This window comes from Loxodonta africana, chromosome 1, assembly GCF_030014295.1.
Source record: "Loxodonta africana isolate mLoxAfr1 chromosome 1, mLoxAfr1.hap2, whole genome shotgun sequence".
Classification (NCBI taxonomy): Eukaryota; Metazoa; Chordata; class Mammalia; order Proboscidea; family Elephantidae; genus Loxodonta; species Loxodonta africana.
This window is the reverse complement of record NC_087342.1, coordinates 220,483,418-220,504,097: the sequence shown is the minus strand read 5'-3', so window position 1 is coordinate 220,504,097 and position 20,680 is coordinate 220,483,418. Positions and strand designations below refer to the sequence as shown.

General features: G+C 41.7%; 1 protein-coding gene across 9 annotated transcripts in view; it reads right to left on the bottom strand.

The window, feature by feature from the left end:
• MTHFD1L (methylenetetrahydrofolate dehydrogenase (NADP+ dependent) 1 like) overlaps nt 1–20,680 on the bottom strand; it is a 254,772-nt gene that overhangs the window by 77,849 nt on the left and 156,243 nt on the right. For all 9 annotated transcript variants that reach the window (XR_010323111.1, XM_023548014.2, XM_023547905.2 and 6 more), the window contains exons 21-24: nt 8,274–8,413; nt 3,772–3,813; nt 2,129–2,229; nt 1,430–1,607 (exon numbers count right to left, since the gene is read on the bottom strand). Coding sequence is in view for 8 of the 9 variants with exons in the window: in XM_023548014.2 (XP_023403782.1) it covers nt 1,430–1,607; nt 2,129–2,229; nt 3,772–3,813; nt 8,274–8,413 (461 nt within the window). In the remaining variant the exon portion in view is untranslated. The remainder of the gene's footprint in view (nt 1–1,429; nt 1,608–2,128; nt 2,230–3,771; nt 3,814–8,273; nt 8,414–20,680) is intronic.

Below are 20,680 nucleotides of genomic sequence, written 5' to 3'. Positions count from 1 at the left end.
ATCCTTCCTCTCAGGCGTGTCACTTTGTCACTGCCCCTTGGAGCGGTATTTTCCTCTCCCCTGCCATACATGCTTTTGGAATCAGTAATGAGCTCTGAAACACAGAGCGGGGCAATGACTTCTGTTATTCCAGTTGCTCTCTCAGCTCTGCCTCTTTCTAGCTATGGGACAGTGGGCAGGTTACTCAATTTCTTTGTGCCTTGGTTTTCTTATCTGTAAAGTGGGGGAATAACAACAGTCCTACTTCAACAGGGGCGTTAAGATTAAATAAGCTAATATATGCAAAGTGCCCACAGTCATGGCACCACGAAAGCCCTCCATAAGTGGGAGCCTTAACAGCAAGGTTACCAACATGCTCTTGTTGATGAAGCGCTAGGCTTACAGATGATGCTACTGACTGATTCCATCTGAACAGGAAAGGAGAGTGATATTACTGTAGATGACATCCCAGAGACAGACCAACGTAACTTGTGAGGGATGGAGGATCAGGAGTGGAAGCTCTCTATGTGAAGGCTGAGCACTCTGGGGGTCATGGACTAGCTAGGAGGACAAGTCCATTGGCCAGAACTGGAGCCAAGAACGTCAGGATGGAGACGTCTGGGAGTGGGCCAGGATAAACAGTCTGAGAAGAGTGAGGTCCTGGGAAGTACAGATTTTCTGACTGAAGCCTCATCATCTAACATGTTTAAAAATATACTAGACATAGCTCAAGAAAACCACAATGAGGGAAAAGAGCCATAGCAGGGGTGGACAAGAAAAAAACCTCCCATGACTTTACATGACCTCTGAAAAGCCTAGTCCGATGCCACCCCTGAAAGTGTTAGCTGTTGAACCCTGTTCTTCAAAGTACCTCCTCACTGAGTCTGTGATTTGGAAACAGAGTAGGGCTGCCAAGAGCACAGATATGGGACAAGGAGCTGGTGTTGTGCCCTCGGCAATCTGCCCTTGTCAAATGGCATTACCGTTTTCATCTTTAATTTCCTTAGCTTTCTTATCTGTAAAATGGGGGAATAACATCAGTCCTACCCAACAGAGATGCTGGGATTAAAGAAGTTAATATACACAAAGTGCCCACAGGTATGGGACACCTCATAAGTGGAAGCCGTACAAGCAAGGTTATCATCACGCTCCTGTTGATGAAGCGTGGGGGGTAAGAATTATACCCACATCACAGGGTTGCTGTGACGACTAAAGAGACAATCCCACGTACGGCTCACAGCAATGACCTGGTACACAGCTGTTGTTGTTGTTAGGTGCCGTCGAGTCGGTTCCAACTCCTAGCAACCCTATATACAACAGAATGAGATGCTGTCTGGTCCTGAGCCATCCTCACAATCCTTGTTATGTTTGAGCCCATCGTACATAGCAAGGTTCAAGAAACATTAGTCGTCTTGTTGTCACGGCTATTGCTGCTGTTGTTGAGTCTTACCTGGACGTCATATAAGAACTGGAACCGGCTTCTCTTACTCGCAGCTTCTCTCACGGCCCTCGCCAGTTTCACGGACCCTTTGCCACCGACTGACCAGTGGTGGCAGGGGACAGCATCGAAGGCCCCAGCCCGCTTTGCCAGCTCACACACCAAGTCGATCTCAGCACGGGTGTCGGTCCTGGTGATGGAAATGTTTGTGGTTTTGCATCTGTATTCATTTAGAGATGTTTTTAAAGAAAGACTAACCGTTTATATAGAACTTTGCTCCCTAACGCTGAATATATTTTCAGTATCAAATGTGGTTACACCATGTTTAAATAAATCAGACTTAAAGGAAATCATGGGGGGAAAAATCTTCTCAAACGACTCAAATATTTCAAGTTGTTAAGGGTTTTATCGAGAAAATTCCATAACATATCCCTTTGATCATCCACAGTCTTCAGACAGAAAAGCTGGGTGGAATTTTATAAAAAACAACCAAAAAACCAAGGAAACACTAACTCATTATATAGATTTCATTTCCCTAAGAACTTTTCTGCTAAAATGAAACCAAACCAAACCAAACCAACATGCAGAGAGAGCTGAGTATTTCTGTATACTTTTCTACGAAGCACATAAAACAAGCAGCCTCAAGATACGAATTGAGTTCCCAGGGTGGCCAGCAATAGCACGGCATTTAAAGCCGGAGGCTAAACTTACCTGAAGATGTTCACAGCCACTACAACAGGTACCCCAAAGAGCTGAGCAATCTGAATTTGCTTCTGGAGGTTACAGCAGCCATCTGCCACCAGCTGAATGTTCTGTAAGAAAACCAGATCCCAGGATATAGTCTCCCATGAACCTGCCAAGCTCAACTGGCAGGGCTACTCTGGCAGGTTCTACTCCCATATTTGCTCTTTTTATTGTCCTAGAAGCTTTTTAAAACCAAACCAAACCAGTTTTGCTGTCAATTCAACCCCTACTCATGGTGACCCGACATGGGCCGGAGTAGAACTGTACACCATGAGGTCTGCAGTGGCTGATTTTTGGGAGAAACCACCAGGCCTTTCTTGTGATGTACCATTTCGCACCATCCAAGGATCCCAGAAGCTTTTTAAGAAGACCATGAGTCACTTTTTCCTCCAAGAAAGATGGTAGCAGATAGAGGAGGTTCATTTTCAGAATAATTTGGTGAGTTAAATGGGTCCACAGGAAGCTGTTTCTGCTGCTGACGGGCTGCCAGGCCGTAAGCCCCGGGCCTACACTCTGCAGGATGGTGAATAGAAGGCACTCAGCCCCAAGATGGGGAGGAGGGCTGTCCAGGTCCTCCCTGCTCAAACCCCTGGTGTCACCTGTAGGAGCTAACAGGGTTCTGTTGCCAGGAAATCAAAGTCTGTTTACATTAAAGAGTAAAGAATCAAATAACTCTAAGTCAAAGCCTATTGTGCAATCTCCAAAATGCAACTTTTTCCATATTAAAAAGCCACATGGGTATAAGCATCATATTTGTGTCTGCCCTGGAGCCCACGTGCTCCTGCTCTGCTGGCTGCCCTGGGGGTCGGGAATGGGAGATAAAATTAAGAGTTAAAGGAATGGATTTTATCCACTCCTCTGACCTGGGTGGCACAAATGGTTTGCCTCTGTCTACCAGCCTAAAAGTTGGCAGTTTAAACCCATCTAGTAGTTCTGCAGAAGAAATGCCTGGGGATGTTTCTGTAAAGATTAAAAACTAAAAACAAAACTCATTGCTGTCGAGTTGATGCCAACTCATGGCGACCCCATGTGTTACAGGGCAAAACCGCTTCATAGGGTTTTCCTAGCTGTGACCTTTATGGAAGCAGGTCACCAGGGCTTTCTTCCATGGGTCCTGCTGGGTGAGTTTGAACTGCCAACCTTTAAGTTAGTCTACCCACTGCCATCGAGTCGATTCCAACTCATAGCAACCCTACAGGACAGAGTAGAACTGCACCACAGGATTTCCAAGGAATGGCTGGTGGATTCAAACTGCCGACCTTTGGTTAGCAGCCGAGCCCTTCGCCACTGTGCACCAGGGCTCCTTTCAGTTAGTAGATGAGCACAAACTGTTCACACCACCCAGAGAGCTTCCCTAGGGAGTAGAGGTTTACTCTGTAACACATGGGGTTGCCATGCGTTTGAATCAACTCAGTGGCAATGAGTTAGTTTTATTATTATTATTTTTTTGGTTCTGACCTATTTCCTCTTGGATTATTAGAAAAACACTTCTCTAAGAGGCTACCACTGGCCAAGTGCTCATTCTCTGATTGAGTTTCACTTCCAAGCCAATGATGAACTGGATTCAAATGATTCTTTCTTTGCATAGGAGTTGAAACCATCACTCTTACCTCCTCTGTATATTCTTTCTTAAGAGGGACGCCAGCAGTTACCTGAAATAAGAAGAGACAAACATCAAGAATAATCCCATAAAAATATTTATTCCAACTGATAAAGATCTGAAAGAAAAAATAATCATGGTTGCTTTTTGTGAAGGCAGCCCCACACTTTGTGCTTTTAAGCAAATAGCCGCAACCCTGCCTGAAGAAGCTTTAAAAAAAATACTGATATCTGGGCTCCACACCAGACCAATTAAATGGGGATTTCTGAGAGTGAGACTCAGGGTCGGTAATATTTAAAAACTCCCCAGGTGATTATAATTTGAGCCAGTGTTGAGAACTCAACTTTTGTTCTGTTGTTCATCATCCTAACATAAAATGGAACTCATAATTAATACCTGATTTATAACGAGTGCATCATCATACTACGTCAACTCTAAATCATTCTAAAGTAATTGCCATTGCTTTTTAAAAAAAAAAAAAAAAAATTTGTGCCTAGTTTCTCAGAACAACACTATGGGGTTGAAGGACAGTTTACAGATGAGGAAACCAAGGTTAAGAGAAGGTGGGTGTCTTGCCCAAGGTTACATATCACACGACAGGCAGAACGGGGGCTTGAATATTATTCGGTTCTGGAACCCAGCTTTAGCAGCTTTCCACCTTTCTGCATTGCTTCCGTCTGTAGCCTGTTGCTGGTTTGGTGAGAAAGAACAGGGAACATTTTGATTCACCTCAGACATGGTGACTTTCCTCTGAGCAGAAGAGACCCTGGGAATACTGGAAATCCTTAGAAAAGAAGTCACTTCTGTGACAGAATTGCTCTTTGATTGTGTGTGGGAACATGACAAAGTATTTTCATAGGTATTTTCAGCAGTAGTGTGGAATAAATCACTGAGTGAACCTTTAAATTGAAATAACTAAAATGCCAGATTAAAAAAAATTTTTTTTTAAGCATTGCTGTGCTTGCACACAGGCAAAGTTCTGCAGAATCCGAAATTAAGCAAAAGCCGGAAGAACTGGCTGTAACCAAGTACCAAAGAGTAGTGGGGATGAAGCCAAAAGTTGGTTCTCTAAAAGGCTAACAAAATTGACAAACTTCCGGTGAGATTAAAAAGAAATGAGAAATGAAAAAAATTACAACTATAAATACTGCAGATATTATAGATTTGTTCCTATGAACTTTATGGAATAAACTGTAAACTTTTATTAAAATACATTTAAAAAGACCTAAACCAATGAAGAGCTATCCCATGTCCTTAGAAAGTTATCAAATCTCCCCAATGTGATCTACAGATTTAATACCATTCCAATAAAAATCCTAAAGATTCTTTGGGGGAACTTGATGAGCTGAATCTAAGATACATATGGAAGCAAAAGGATCAAAAATTGGCCAGGCACCTATAACTAGACCAAATGGAGGAGCTGGCTCTACTGGCTATCGGTGTAGCCCCCAAAGCAGACCCACTGCTGTCAAGACCATTCCGACTCATAACTACCTTATAGGGTTTCCAAGGCTGTAAATCTTTATGGAAGCAGACTGCTACTTCTTTCTCCCACGGAGTGGCCGGTGGGTTCGAACTACCAACCTTTTGGTTAGCAGCTGACCGCTTTAACCACTGTGCCACCAGGGGTCCTTCAATGTAGCATAGGCACAACTATATATAAATAGGCCAGTGAACTGAAGGGAGAACCCAGAAAGAGACCCATGCATGTATGGAGAATTGATTTATGACAGTGTAGGCTTTAAGACTGGGAAGAAAGAGGGACTTATTAAACGAGCAGCGCTGCACCAAATGCTTATTGGTATAGAAAAAATGAAATCAGGTCTGGCTGTTGAATCACACAGAAACTTCAGTAATAATGGGTTTGAAGAGCTAATTGTGAAGGGCATATCACTGAAATTTTAGATGACAATATAGAAGCATACCTGGATCCAAAAGTACAACACAATTATCCTTGTATTGCACCAAGAGTGGTTAGTACTTTGAAAGACAGGATATAAATTTAAAATGATTGTGGCTAAACTAGGCAAGTGCAAAGGTCACAAGATTTTCCACTGTATGAATTATGGAAAAAAATAAGCTGCATAAACATAGGAGGCAGTCATGGTTATTTGTGTAAAGATATCAAAAGGAAGTAGAAATTATAATGGGTCAAAAATATTAATACACAGTTGTTTCAAGTCAGAAGGAAAGACACTGGGATGGATAATATGGAATATAGGATTAAGAAGATAAAAGTTCATTTATTATTCAATTACTGGAAACATTTCCTGGATACAGACTATGCCAGGCACTAAGGATATAAAAGTTAATAAGAAATTGTCCGTAATCCAAGGAATGCAAAGCTGAGTAGGGAAGAAACAAAAACAGACATTTGTGAAGCAGTATGGCAGACAAGGCACCAGGGGAGCCCAGGAGAGGAATGCTGAGCTTGGCCAGCCTTCCTGGTCTTCCACTTTTACTACCTTCCACCCATATCTGTGCCTTCTAAGTCTGAGCCTTGTACGGTCCTCACTGGCATAGAACACCAAGACATCAAGTGAAGAGGTACAAAAAATTAAGGTAAGGGGAAAATTCAATCATTGTAAAGCTGAGCACAAACCTTAAGATGAAATGAAACAGGATTACAAGTCATGTGGAGAATTTTCACAGGACTGACAGCAGAGTCTGGAAAAACACTGGACTGGAAGTCAACAGACCTTGTGATACTAGTGAAGCAAGCTTATCCCTCTGCATCTGAGCAAATTTACCTTTATAAAGACTGAATCAGGCTGGACAATCTCCAAGGTCCATTCCAGTAGTAGGGTCTTTTGATTTTCTAATTTTCTGGATGTCAGGGCAGGAAAAAAGACTTTTATACAGGTAGAACTCCTCTCCTGACAATGGAAGTTGGTACGGAGATTCAAAGTCTAAAGGAATCTACCACCAATTATCAACTTAACTCTGAGAGAAAACTGTCTCTGAAGAAAGGCAAGAAGTGAGTGCAACAATACCTGGTGTTTTGAGCAAAATCAGAACCCAGGGATTTCCTAGCTTATAATATGTGTTTTATTGAAACAATGGCAACATTTCAGGCTACTTGGCACTCCAGAAAATGTTTACTCTTCATTAATATTCAGCTTTGCCTGGTGGACAGAGTCGGGGTTTGGATGCGAAACCCGAGGCTCAGCCGCCAGCTCTGCTGATCGGTGACGCTGCTCAAGTCCCATAGACCACCAAACCTCGGCTTCCTCCTCTGTAAAACGGCATGAAATTCGTCTCTGCCTCTCCTAGGACCCAGAATTGGTAGGATGATTGTAAAAAATGCACGTTAAGTGTTTCATAATGCCAAACCTGCTATTTATTCTTGGGAAAAAAAAAGACCAAAAAAACAAAGCACCCCCTCCCCTGCCAAAAAGAGTTGCCACTGAGTCAATTCTGACTCAGGCTGACCCCATGTGTGTCCGAATAGAACTGTGCTCCACAGGGTTTTCAATAGCTGATTTTTCAGAAGCAGATTGCCAGGCCCTTCATCCTAGTCTCTCAGTATGGAAACCTGCTCAGGATCACAGCAACACGAAGCCTCCCCTGGCCGACTCTGGGAAGACTCCAACTTCCAACCTTTGGGTCTCCAGTGCATCAACCATTTGTGCTTCCCAGGGACTCTGCTTATTATTCTTACTATGGACTAATTAATCATTGATTACATGACCTCTGTGCATACAGTATACCAATTAAAAGATCAAATGTGGCAGTTTATCTAATATATCAATAGTACAATGATAAAGAAACTTCAGATTATTTTATTTCAAAATGATTAACCAGCATAAAATTTCTTGAAATTCCTAAAAAAACAATAAACAAACTCACATCTTTTCTACAGAAAGAAAAAATTTCCTTTCAAATGTCTGTAAGTTCTCCAGACAACAAGGTAACTATCAATAAAAAAAAATAGTCTTTAAAAATGGAATCAGTTTCTATTCTACTGAATCAGTTAAAATAGAATTTGCATTTCCTAAGTAAAATTTTTAGAAACATGCCAATGAGATAAGAGTTATGAAGCAAAATCATAATAAGCAGAAACAGAAGGAAAATAGTTTTAGGTGAAAACTGATGGGATGGAGCATCAGGGAACTGAGAAGCTGTCTGTACAAACGCCGAAAACCCTCAGCCATCAAAGCAGTCGCTAATCCTTATCTTCTTCATTCTGGAACGAGAGGCTCTCCCATTACCACGTGGTTTTAAAATGTTGACCTGAGTTTCAGATATTAATCTTAAGACTGAAAGTGGTTACATTATGCTCCTTTCCAAAATATTGCTCAGAAATAACTATGTGGGTGTCACTATTTACCTGAACTTACTCAACTCTTGGACCTTACGCTGATGATTCGTAGAAGAGCCCTTAGAGAAGAGAAATTCTAGGAAACGGTATAAATACTGACGCTGCTCAGCATGCATGAATGTTTCAAACACTCCATTCTGTTTTGTTTTAATTACACATCTCTTTATTAGGAAGGGAGGATGGGGACTTACGCTTGGCCCGCCCCCGTGCATCTTCAGAGCCCGCACCGTTGCCACCAGCACCACGACGTTGGGCACCAAGCCCGAAGCTCGGCACTTGATGTTGAAGAACTTCTCCATTCCAATGTCAGCGCCAAAGCCAGCTTCGGTTACTGCGGAGAATCAAGTTGGGAATGTGCTATTATCTTGTAAAGACAATAGTAGGTTTTGGCAGTCATTGTTATAACCATTTTTGTTATGGTTTGAGTTCAATGGGTAGCTTAAATTCCCCACTACTTCTAGGTTACTACACACTATGGCATCTAGTTCATATTCAAAGGTAAAGTGATCTTTCCATTGTTATTGAAATTGTTCTGCTTCATGTTGTTGTTGTTCACGTTCCTGGAGTTGGCCCCCAACTCTTGGCAAAGTCACGCACAACAGAAGGAAACACTAACTAGTCCTGTGCCATTCCCATGACCAGATCGTTGTGATCCGTAGGGTTTTCACTGGCTGATTTTTGGAAGTAGATCACCAGGCCATTCTTCCTTGTCCATCTTAGTCTGAAAGTTCTGCTGAAACTTGTTCAGCATCATAGCAACATGCGAGCTTCCACGGACAGGTGGTGGCTATGCATGAGGTGCACTGGCTGAGAATCAAACCATGCAGGTCTCACACATGGAAGGGGAGAATTCCACCACTGAACCACCACTACCCCTCGTTCTACTTCATTACCATTATTACTATTATTCATTGCCATTGAGTCGATTCTGACTCATAGCAATCGTATAGGATAGGGTAGAACTGCCCCAGAGTTTCCAAGGAGTGCCTGGTGGATTCGAACTGCCAATCATTTCGTTAGCAGCTGTAGCACTTAACCACTACACCACCAGGGTTTACTACCTCATTACATTTCCTAAAAACATAGTTCTCTATTTTGCTTCCCACCACCATGCCCTAAGGAGTCATTGCAAGGGCTGAGATTTTTCACAAAGCTTTTCTTAATAGAGATAAATTATACACAGTTCCTAGGCTACCAATGTCTGACTTACATAAACCTGTAGTTATGAACCAACCCCCAGCCCCCGGTAAAGCCTATTACATTAAAATTTGAGGTACATACAATGATTTGTAATAATAAATTGGCGTCACTTTGCACTGTGCATCAAAACATTATTATTATTACTGTGTTATTATGTTAAAGACGTTTTAGTGTATCTGGAAATGTTTCTTTAACATTTTTTATGCATAGAAAGGTACACTATATACTATACACTAAGACAAACATTTGACTAACTGATGTTAGATTTGAACCATACCCAACTGTTCCAACTCACGTACAAATTCAACTTAAACACAGACAGGAATGGACCTTGGTAGTAATCCAGGGACTGCCTGTGTGTCATTTTCAATCAGGGTCCAAACTGTATCAAAGGACACAGACAGTATGTTACAAAAGAAGATACTTTGTTACTCTTTATGACCTATGTAGAATGATTTAGTTTAGTGCCACCTGGTCATTTCTATTGATTGGCAAGTTAGTTGATTAGCTGAAGGACCATCAGGCTTGTTACAAGATAGCATCTCCATAATTAGACAGTACACTTACCTCAACTTTGTCCCTACCCTGCCATGTTAAAAACGTTACTGTGACAAGTGAACAGATTTTGTTTGTTAGATTCCGAGTCATAGTGACCCCATGTGTCAGAGTAGAACTTCCCCACGGGGTTTTGTAAGCTGTAAATCTTTACAGGTAATCTATCACCTGTACATAGACCAAGAGGCAGTTGTTCGAACAGAACAAAGGTATACTGTATGGTTTAAAATCAGGAAAGGTGTGCATAAGGGTTGCATCCTTTCACCACATTTATTCAACCAGTACGCTGAGCAAATACCTGAGAAGCTTCAAATAATCTATATGAAGAAGAACAGGGCATCAGGATTGGAGGCAGACTTATTCACAACCTGCAATGTGCAGATGACACAACCTTGCTTGCTGAAAGCAAAGAGGACTTGAAGCACTTACTGATGAAGATAAAAGACTACAGCCTTCACTACGGATTACACTTCAACATAAAGAAAACAAAATCCTCACAACTAGACCAATAAGCAGCATCCACTAAGGTGAGCCTAAGCCAAGCCATGATATTTTCAATGACCCCATATGAATATGCAAGTTGAACAATGAATAATGAAGACTGAAGAAGAATTGATACCTTTGAATTATAGTGTTGGCAAAGAATATCAAATATACCATGGACTGCCAGAGGAACAAACAAATCTGTCTTGGAAGAAGTACAGCTGAGCGCCCCTTGGAAGCGAGGATGGTAAGACTTCGTCTGACATAGTTTGGACACGTTATCAGGAGGGACCAGTCCCTAAAGAAGGATATCGTGCTTGGTAAAGGGTCAACAAAAAAGAGGGAGACCTTCAGCGAAACGGATTGACACAGTGGCTGCAAAAAAGGGCTCAAACATAGTAATGACTGTGAGGATGGTGCAAGACCAGGCAGTGTTTTGTTTTGTTGTACACAGGGTCACTGTAAGTCAGAACCAACTCAAGAGCACCTAATAACAACAACAATCTAACGTGAGCAGACTGCCAGGTATTTCTCCCATGGAGCTGCTGGGTGGGTTCAAACCATCAACGTTGGTTAGCAGCTGAGCGTTTAACCATTGCTTCACCAAGGCTCTTAGTAGCGAGAATACCTAACAATGCCTTTCAAGACGATGCTATGAACACTGGGTCAGTAGCATCATCCTCTTATCTAAAGAAGAGCTGTAGGACCTGGGAACTTATTATCAGACCTGCGGAATCAGAATCAGCGCTTTAACAAGATCCCCAGGTGAGATGAAGCGTATTAAAATTTGAGAAGCACATTACTCCAGGAAAGAAATACTATTAATGCAATAAAAAGTAAATATTTATAAGATATGCATTATATACTGGCAGTATAGCCAAGGGTATGATTTATGGCAGAGTTGGGAATTGTCAGTAAAGAAATTTACTAATATATAAATCAAAAACATTTAAAATGTGAACAAATGAAGATAACTGTCCCTGGCATTCAATGGATACATACATTTTAACAAGAATTAAGGATATAAAAAAGTAAAATTTCACACATAATTTCAAACCCTGAATATTATCAGTTGGTTGCTCTAATGCTTCATGGATTTCTTTTAATACTTCATATGCCTTTACAACTTTAGGGGAAATTTTGCAGCCTGCTCCTTTCCTTTAAAATTATCAAAGAATTTTCTCACTGTACTTGTTCTGCAAAATTTCACAATTTATGATTATAAAGGACAGCTTATAATTTTGTTCAGTTTATGTACCAAGATTTGCAAAGTTGTTCTCCCTATTATTGGACATTTGGGTTGTTTCCAATATAAATAATGCTGCATTGAAAATATCTGTGCATATGATCTTTAACCTCTTTCAAATTACATTCTTGGAATAAATTCCCTAGAGCGAGGACATGGAGCCAGGGAATATAAAAAAGTTTGATGACTGTTGATAATGCTTTTGACAAATTAAAAGATATTTTCTTTTAGAAACACTCAGTTTGGAATGAATATAGCTACAAACCATTTGATCCTTCATTATGTTTTCTTTGAAGAAACTATGTAGCAGAACAATTTAAAGAAGTAGAAGATATTCCTCTTTATGCAGTACTGAGGCGAATTCTATCAATTTCATTGTTGTTGTTAGGTGCTGCCAACTCACTGTAAACCCATGTGATAGAGTAGAACTGCCCCATAGAGTTTTCTGGGCTGTAATCTTTTTATTTATTTATTTATATTGTTCTTTAGATGAAGGTTTACAGAACTAGTTTTTCATTTAATGGTTAATATACATGTTGTTTTCTGACATTAACAACCCCACAACATGTCAACACTCTCCGTTCTTGAACTTGGGTTCCCTGTTACCAGCTTTCCTGTTCTCTCCTGCCTTCTAGTCCTTGGCCCCTGGGGTGGTGTGCCCCTTGAGTCTTATTTTTTTCCAAGGGCCTGTCCAATCTTTGGCTGAAGGGTGAACCTCAGGAGTAACTTTATTACTGAGCTTAAATGGTGTCCAGGGGCCATACTCTCAGGGTTTCTCCAGTCTCTGTCAGGCCAAGTCTGGTCTTTCTTTTTGAGTTAGAATTTTGTTCTACATTTTTCTCTAGCTCTGTCTGGGACCCTCTATTGTGATCCCTGTCAGAGCAGTCAGTGGTGGTAGCCGGGCACCATCTAGCTGTACTGGACTCAGTCTGGTGGAGGCCGTGGTAGATGTGGTCCATTAGTTCTTTGGACTAATCTTTCTCTTGTATCTTTAGTTTTCTTCATTATTCCTTGCTCCTGAAGGGGTGAGACCAGTGGAGTACCCTAGATGGCTGCTCACAGGCTTTTAAGACCCCAGACACTACTCACCAAAGTAGAATGTAGAACATTTTCTTTATAAACTGTGTTATGCCAACTGAGTTAGCTGTTCCCCGAGACCATGGTCCGTCCCCACATTGGCTGTAATCTTTACAGGAGCAGGTTCCAAGGTATTTCTCCCGTGGAGCTGCTGGGTGGGCTTCAACCACCAACCTTTCAACTAGCAGTCAAGTGCTTAACCATTGCACCACCAGACCTCCTTTTTTGATTTCATTAAAAAAAAAAAAAAAAAAAGCAAACCAAACCCATTGCCATTCAGTTGATTCCGACTCATAGTGGCCCTGTAGGACAGAGTAGGACTGCCCCACATGGTTTCCAAGGAGCACCTGGTGGATTCAAACTGCTAACCTTTTGGTTAGCAGCCATAGCTCTTAACCACTACACCACCAGGGTTTCCTTGATTTCATTAATGATGGTCAAAACCAGAGAAGGTCATTTACAGTAACAACCCTTATCTCAGTGGTATCCCTGTTACAGCAAACGTTCACTTCAGCCTGATGGTGGCACAGTGGACCCCAGAGGAGGTAGATTCAGTCGACTTTGCCAAAGGTCGCCACAGAGTTGGCTCCCACTAGGGGAAAAGATGGACAGAAAGGCAATCCATACTGGACTCCAGGTGACGTCTTATTGGTGTGCATCAGAGATGACAGACAGATGGAATCCTGAAGCCCTGCCCAGTTGTGCAACTTTGTGAGTTATTTAACCTACCTAAGGCTCAATGCCTTCGTCTACTTGTGAGAATAAACAAGATAGCACAGAAGTACTGAGTACTGTTTTTTTTGGAACACAGTAAGAGCCTACAAAAATGGCTGGCATCATTATTACCAAAGAAAAAGTTCTCTGACTTTCTAGAAATCATATTGAATCCTTAAGCCTTTCTTGAATTCCTGCCACGCGCAGGCATTTTTTGTCAGTGGTTAGAAGTCCAGTTTATGTCAACTGGCTCCCAGGGAAGAGGGGGAGAGCCATCTGCTACTAGACCAGGGAAAAAAACGAGCACCTCGACTTGGGAGTGAGGGGTTTTGCCCGCGAGGTTTGGGGGAAGGTGAGGATGGAGCCAGGTCCTGAGGGATCAGTAGAAATTTTCCAGGCAGAGGATTAAGGATTTGGGGAGCAGGGGAGGGAGACGAAAGGGAGAGAGAGATGAGGAGAGAGGAAAGAAGGGACTCACAGGTAAAGGGTAGAACAAGGCCAGAGATCAACTGGTCCAGATGAAGAGAAATGGTCCATATTGACTGGAGAAGCCATTATTTCCACCAGCAAGACCTCTTCCTGGTCTGCTTAGTACTGAGTTGGGATTCAAGTAACCAATGTGTTATGCATTTTCTTCAAGGCTGTAATCTTTTTAAATTTTATTTTTACTGTGGTATAATATAAACAACAAACACATACCAATTCAAGAATTTCTACATGTATAATTCAGTGACATTGATTACATTCTTCAAGTTGCGAAACCATTTTCACGATCCTTTTCCAAATTATTCTACCACGCTTAACATAAACTCAATACCCCCTATGCGAAATCAAGTCTGCAATCTTTTGAAAAATGGTTTCATGTCGTCCTATAGTTGGAAGCAGATCACAGTGCACATTTTAGGTAACGGGGTTTGATCAAGTGCTTTCTAATCTGGACGCATGTTTAAATGTTAAGCTCCCCTATTCTGAGTCCCCGGGTGGGGCAAAGGGTCAAGTGCTGGACTATTAATCAAAAGGTTGCCAGTTTAAACCCACCCAGAGACACCTTGGAAGTAAGGCCTGGCAATCTGCTTCTGAAACGTCACAGCCTTGAAACCTCTAAGGAACGGTTGTACTGTGCACACACGGGGTTGCTGTGAGTTAGAATCGACTTGACGGCAACTAACAATAGGGACTGTGCCTGCGTGAGAGACTAACACTGCAAGGCATATACTAAGTAATGAATATATCCATCCACGCACCCACCCACCCTCCCACCCACCCATCCATCCATCTGAACCAAGTAAAAGAGAATAGTAGATATCAAGTTTTAAAATACTTGGTCACGAATATATAAATGACACATTTCTTTTACAATCCTTTAATCCCTGTCCAAAGTTGCAAGCTTAAATTCACTTAAAAATCCTGACTCTTCTCTTCCTCAATCCTCACTTGTTGTCACTATGTTCTCCTATCTGCAGTGGCTCACTATTACCTGAAGTAAAAGTCCAACTTCTTTAACATAAAACTGGAGGCCACCATAATGTAAACCTCAAATTTACATCCCTACCTTCAACCTCCACTTTCTGGCTCAAGTTCCACGTGTTAGTAATATCTGGCTTTCTGTAGATCACACACACACTAAGCTACTTGTCATCTCTGTGCCTCTTCTCCTATCTGGAACCTTCCTTTCTCTCCTCTCTGCTTGGTTAACCCATTGTCCAAGCCTCAGCTCAGAGGTCCCATTTCCTGAACGCTCACTCTGAGCCTCCCGGGCAGAATTAGCTGCCCCGTGTAGCCCCCCAGGGATGTTCCCCCATGGAGCCCACGTGGATCACTGCCCTCAGCATCCTAATTAGACTTAGGTGTCATTTCCCACTTTGAAAGTAGGAGCTGTGTCTTATTCATCTTTGTATTCCGGGGACCTAACACAATACCTGGAACTACAAGTGAATAAATTAACAGAGATTAGAAGAAACTATCAGAGCGGGACTATGTGCCAATGATGAACCAAAGAAAATGCCATAATTCAATGGACAGAGATAGATACACACGTAAAATAGAACTATTCCTTCCATTTATACTTCTTTTTTTCTTACAACACCAAAACACCTTGTGTAAATGTCATATGTGATGAAGATAAACCATCACAAATGTCTACACAGGCTAATTATGCTTAATTTCATATTTTCAGAGACAAGTTAGTTGGAGAGGAGTAAGCAGTAACAGAGAACATCAATTAGAGAAGGAAACAGGATGCAGTAAAGAAGGGCCTGAGGCTGTGGTTGCCAAATGCAAAGGAAATATAGAGGCAAATAATGGGAAGAAAACAGAAGAAAGTGCCAAATTCTCATACACTGGGAAATGTTCTGAAACACCGCATGGAATCACTTCTATGTTATTTATTTGTTTTCGAATGCCAGGCTGCCAAAGAAAACAGAGAACACAGAAAAGATATGCTGATATGCAACCAGTATTGCAAAAGAGCCACTTCTCAAGGTGTCATGGGTAATTGTGAACTTGGAAGTCGACGCTGCAGTGCACTTGATTTCTTACCTTACCACCTCCAGAACCAAAAACCAAACCCATCACCATCGAGTCAGTTCTGACTCACATCAGGCCTACAGGACAGAGAAGAACTGCCCCATAGGGTCTGTAAGGCTGTAATCTTCATGGAAGCAGACTGCCACATCTTCTTCCTGAGGAACGGCTGGTGGGTTCGAACTGCCGACCTTTCAGTTAGCAGCGGAGGAGTTCACCATTGCTCACAAAGGCTCCTTTTACCACCTCAGGGGTCCTGATATTAAGACTTGAGTTGTGAGAAGGGGGCGAGGCACTCTTCATGGCGGGTTCATTTCTTTTACACTTCTCGGGAATTGCCAACAATATAAAACCTGTCTGTTAAGTTTCCCTAGTGGTCTGAAATAAGCAATTTATTTGCTTTTCCTATTTGTTGCTCTTATAAATTTTAAAGGAGATACAGGCAAAGAATTATTTAAAGCTAAATTTAATATATACTTGTTCTTGGGTCATGAAACAAGTCCACTTACTATGATTTAAATGATTTAGGATTTCCTGAAAGTCACATACTGTGGGCTTCTGAAGGCTGCATATTTAATAAGGCTTGCAATAAAATGTTTCCACATGCCACAACAAATATTTGTCTTGGCTATCTGTCTCTCTCTCTCTCTTTTTGGTTATAGTTATTCACTTACAACATGAATGAAAACAGGAAACGCTGACTGATGCTCTTATTATACAAGCCCAGAAGTTACTAGATAGGGATTCTGTAGCATGGCTTGACTCAAACTTCAAAACCCATAATCAGCTCAGAAGGAAATTTCAGTGGGTTCGAGTTGGGAAGGGGCTATTTGGACAAATGCTGTTAGTAACCTGCACTGCAAATGAAGTGCTGGGTTCAGTTTGAGAGCTGAAACCAATGCTGGAAAACCAGGTGGCTGGGCGCCCACAGTCCTTACAACAACGACAGAAAACTAGAGCAACCATGAAAACCACTACCGGCATACATGGTATCTATGAAACATTCTTCAAAGAGAGAGAGAGAGAGTTGGGTTTTACACCCAAATTATTCTATCGCGTTTCCAACTTCCTGTACCCACAGAAGACTGCTGCAGTAATAATTAGGATGCAGATTTTAAAGTAATCTTAGACCTGCTTACTGAAAATAAACACAGCATTAACATCATCACTTCATAGGCAGGATCCCTAAAATAAGGTTTCTTAAAATTCTGGGGCTGGGAAGGAACTTCAGGGACAATGTACTCGAACCTCTCCTGGCTCCTGTGTGCCAGGCAACTTTTCACCTGGAGATAATGACACAGAGCCAGGGCGATGCCCCAGGCCCCTCTGATGCCCAGCCCATAACTCTCCTACTGTACTGCCCCCTCTCTGCCACTTGGCATTCTACTCAAAAGCTCGTTTGATTAAGAACATATGTGATGGTTAGTTTTCTGTGTTTGGCTAGGCTATGGTTCCCAGTTGTTTGGCCCTATACTAGTTTAGCTGATGTTATGGAGTAGTTACCTAAGATTAAATCAGTTGGCCTTAAGTAAAGCAGATTACCTTCCATAACGTAATCTAATGTAATGAAATCAATCAATGAGTTGAAGGCTTTAAGAGCAAAATATAGCTTACCAGTTCTGTTTCTCTAGAGAACCCTAAGACAACATACATTGCAGAATTTAGGAGCAACCTTCATTTTTTCCCATTCCATTATTAAACCCCTTCTACCTTGCTGGAAACTCTGGTGGCATAGTGGTTAAGAGCTATGAAAGGTCAGCAGATCAAACCCACCAGGTGCTCCTTGGAAACCCTATGGGGTAGTTCTACCCTGTCCTATAGGGTCGCTATGAGTCTGAATCAACCCAACAGCAAAGGGTTTGGTTTGGTTTTGACCACCTTACCAGTCATTTAAACAATCAACTTTGTGCCAAAGTCTTCATTTACAAGTGAGGAAACAGAGCTGCTAGCATGTTTTTTTAACATTTTAAACACGAAAAAGATCAATTAATTACCTAGTGGAAAAGGAACATCTTTCTGACCTTTCCTTCCTCACATTTTCATTCTTGAGCTTCCTTTGATACTTTTAAATTTTTATTTGTTTACTTTTATGCAAACCTCTTTGAACTCAATTTGAACTCAATTCTGTCTCACATTTATCTGGGGATGTTCTGCGTTAGTATATTTATTGAACCCATTTCTGTGGAATCACAGATCATTAGTTCAGTCATTCTAAGCTAAGGGGTGTTTGTGCTCCCCGGGGGACAATGTCCGCAGACATTTGCTATAACCCCTCTGTTATAACTGAGGGAAAAGGTGAGTGCTACTGGCATCTTGTAGATTGAAGCCAGGGATGCTGTCAAACATCCTACGATGCACAGGCCAGCCTCCTACACAAAGAACTATCCACCCCAAATGTCAACTGCTAAAAATGTGTATGATGGAGAGAGAGCTAATCTAATTATTGCCTATTTGCATAAAAGAGAAGAGGATGGGGGAAAGGGAAAGAAGCAAACATTCATTGTTTTCCATGTGCCAAACAATGTAGTAGGCACATTCTTCTCGTTTGACCCTTCAACATCTATGAGGTATCTTTGTCTTCCACTTACAGTTTATGAAGCTAAGGGCTGGACAGTTTAATTTTTTTCCAAGGTCACACAGCTGTTAAGCAATAGAGCTTGGAATCAAACCAAAGCCCACCATCCTGCGGACTCTATACCAGTGTCTCTCTCCCATACTGCCTTGTCAATATATCAGCGAATCACGCAGCATTTCTCTAGTTGAAATGCTTGGTAATGTTTGCTTTCGAGCAAAATCTTAACATCTTGTACTTCAATAATATCTCCAAATATAAAAGAGTAGGCCTAAGTTCTTTTCCTGAAAGGTAAGTGTGTCCAGGCTTGTTTTCCAATGCAACATGGTCCTGCAGTGATAACAGAAAGCATGTAATCTGGAGTCTTCTCCTTTCTGATTTACCTTTAAAAATTGATTTTTCATGAATTCAGGAACTCGTTTTCTCTCTTTAAGCAATTCACTTTGGGATGCAGAGTCACCACCTTTCCTAGCTCTTGGTCTATGTGTCATTGTTTTGTCATGGGGGCAGCGCAGAGAGTGTTCTGATGGACAAGGACAAAGTTCTAAGAAAGGAAGAGGCCAGCTCCAGGGGCCAGTCCCACTGACAGACACAGGCTGCAGGTACAGACACTCCACTGCAGTCCAGCCTCCTGAATCCCAAATGGTCCCTGGGGCCTCCCCACCTTCCACGTCAGCGAGTCAGAGTCCCAGGCCTTGCTTTGGCCCACTAGCTCAGCCAGAAGTTGGCCTTCCTGACATGGGCTGGGAAGAGAGGGATTCCAACTCTCCAGCTGGGTTTTCTTCTCCAAAGTAGCACCTTGCCGTTATCATCATGCTCGAAGTGAGAAAAAACACAACTCCTTCCAGAGAGCTGAAATTCTCATTTCTGCATTCCAAGGGGGAGAAATCTCTCCTTGAACCCTGAGGAAGGGTTAAATTAAGGCACTAAGACAATTTCCCCCCGAGTTTCTGGCTACCTGGATGTTGTCACCAGAACTGCAAAATTAAATTTCCACCTGGCAACGCCACTACGGGGCTCTTATTACACTTAGAAGATAAAAGAAATTAGAACTGTCAGATTTCATAGCTACTTTATACTGGTAATAATTCTTCTGTCCATGATATATGCAACATACATATATATCAAATATATAACATATTAACTTCCCCATTACTTCTGGGCATAAACTTGAATTTATGCACCATTGGAGGTCTCACAATAGACCTAGTTCCTGCAACGAGCTTAGCTCGAAATGGGTTGAGATAAGAAATATATTTGCACAGGACAGATCTGGCTAATTTAATCCTCAAAAGAATTTCTTATAAACAGAGGTAGAAATAAAAATGTGGCTTTCATTTAGTTAGCACCTTTCTCACAACAACCCAGAAATAAAAATAATACCCTTGCACAGGAAGAAGCAAGGTCTACCCCGGGCTAGAATGCATTCCGAAGCAAACAGGGCTATAATTCCTCAACAATGCTAAAGGAAATGGAAACTGGACTCTCTCAGCGGCCCTTTTCTGCCCTATGCAAACACACGTACTCAGCTGCAGCTGTCTGCACGGAAACTCAGGAGAAGCTGAGTTCAAAGGCACAGAAGAACGTGAGTTCTGAACTGAAGCTCAAGGTGGGCTAGCCTTTGAGTATTTTCATTATTTTTTCGGTGCCTGGGCAGAGACTAAGTAAACCAGGATAAATTATTTAATTAAGTACAAGGGAAGCTTTGCATTATTACTACAGCTGAAAAACACTGAACTTGATTTAGAGCCTAATAATTCAGTAGGTCCAACTCACCGTAAGTCTATGAGATTTTTACTAAAAATTAAATCCTTTCTGCTCTCTAGGATCTGTCTACATAATCTACGACCCTGTTTGGATTTATTAACTGTTGCGGGGTAAAAATTTCCATGTCAGGTGCTGCCAAAGAGTATACAGAATCAACTGGACACATATTAGGAGACCTAAAAGGGGACACATATTAACATTGGCAGGTGCCCTTCTTTCTCCTTAACTTTTGGGTATTGGCAGTGTTTATACTTATTAGTGGAAGACTGGTAGTGATGAGGTGCTGAAAGCAGGAGAAAGTTATTAGGGATGTATTTGGGGAAAGGGAAAGAAAAGATAAGCAAAGAGTGAAGAGGACATAAGTACACTTGAACCATATGTTTCTGATAGAGTAGTAAAAACTTCAAAAATACCAGTAGTGCCACCTCGGTATGCTTTCGTGTCAGGACCCAGAATTTCCT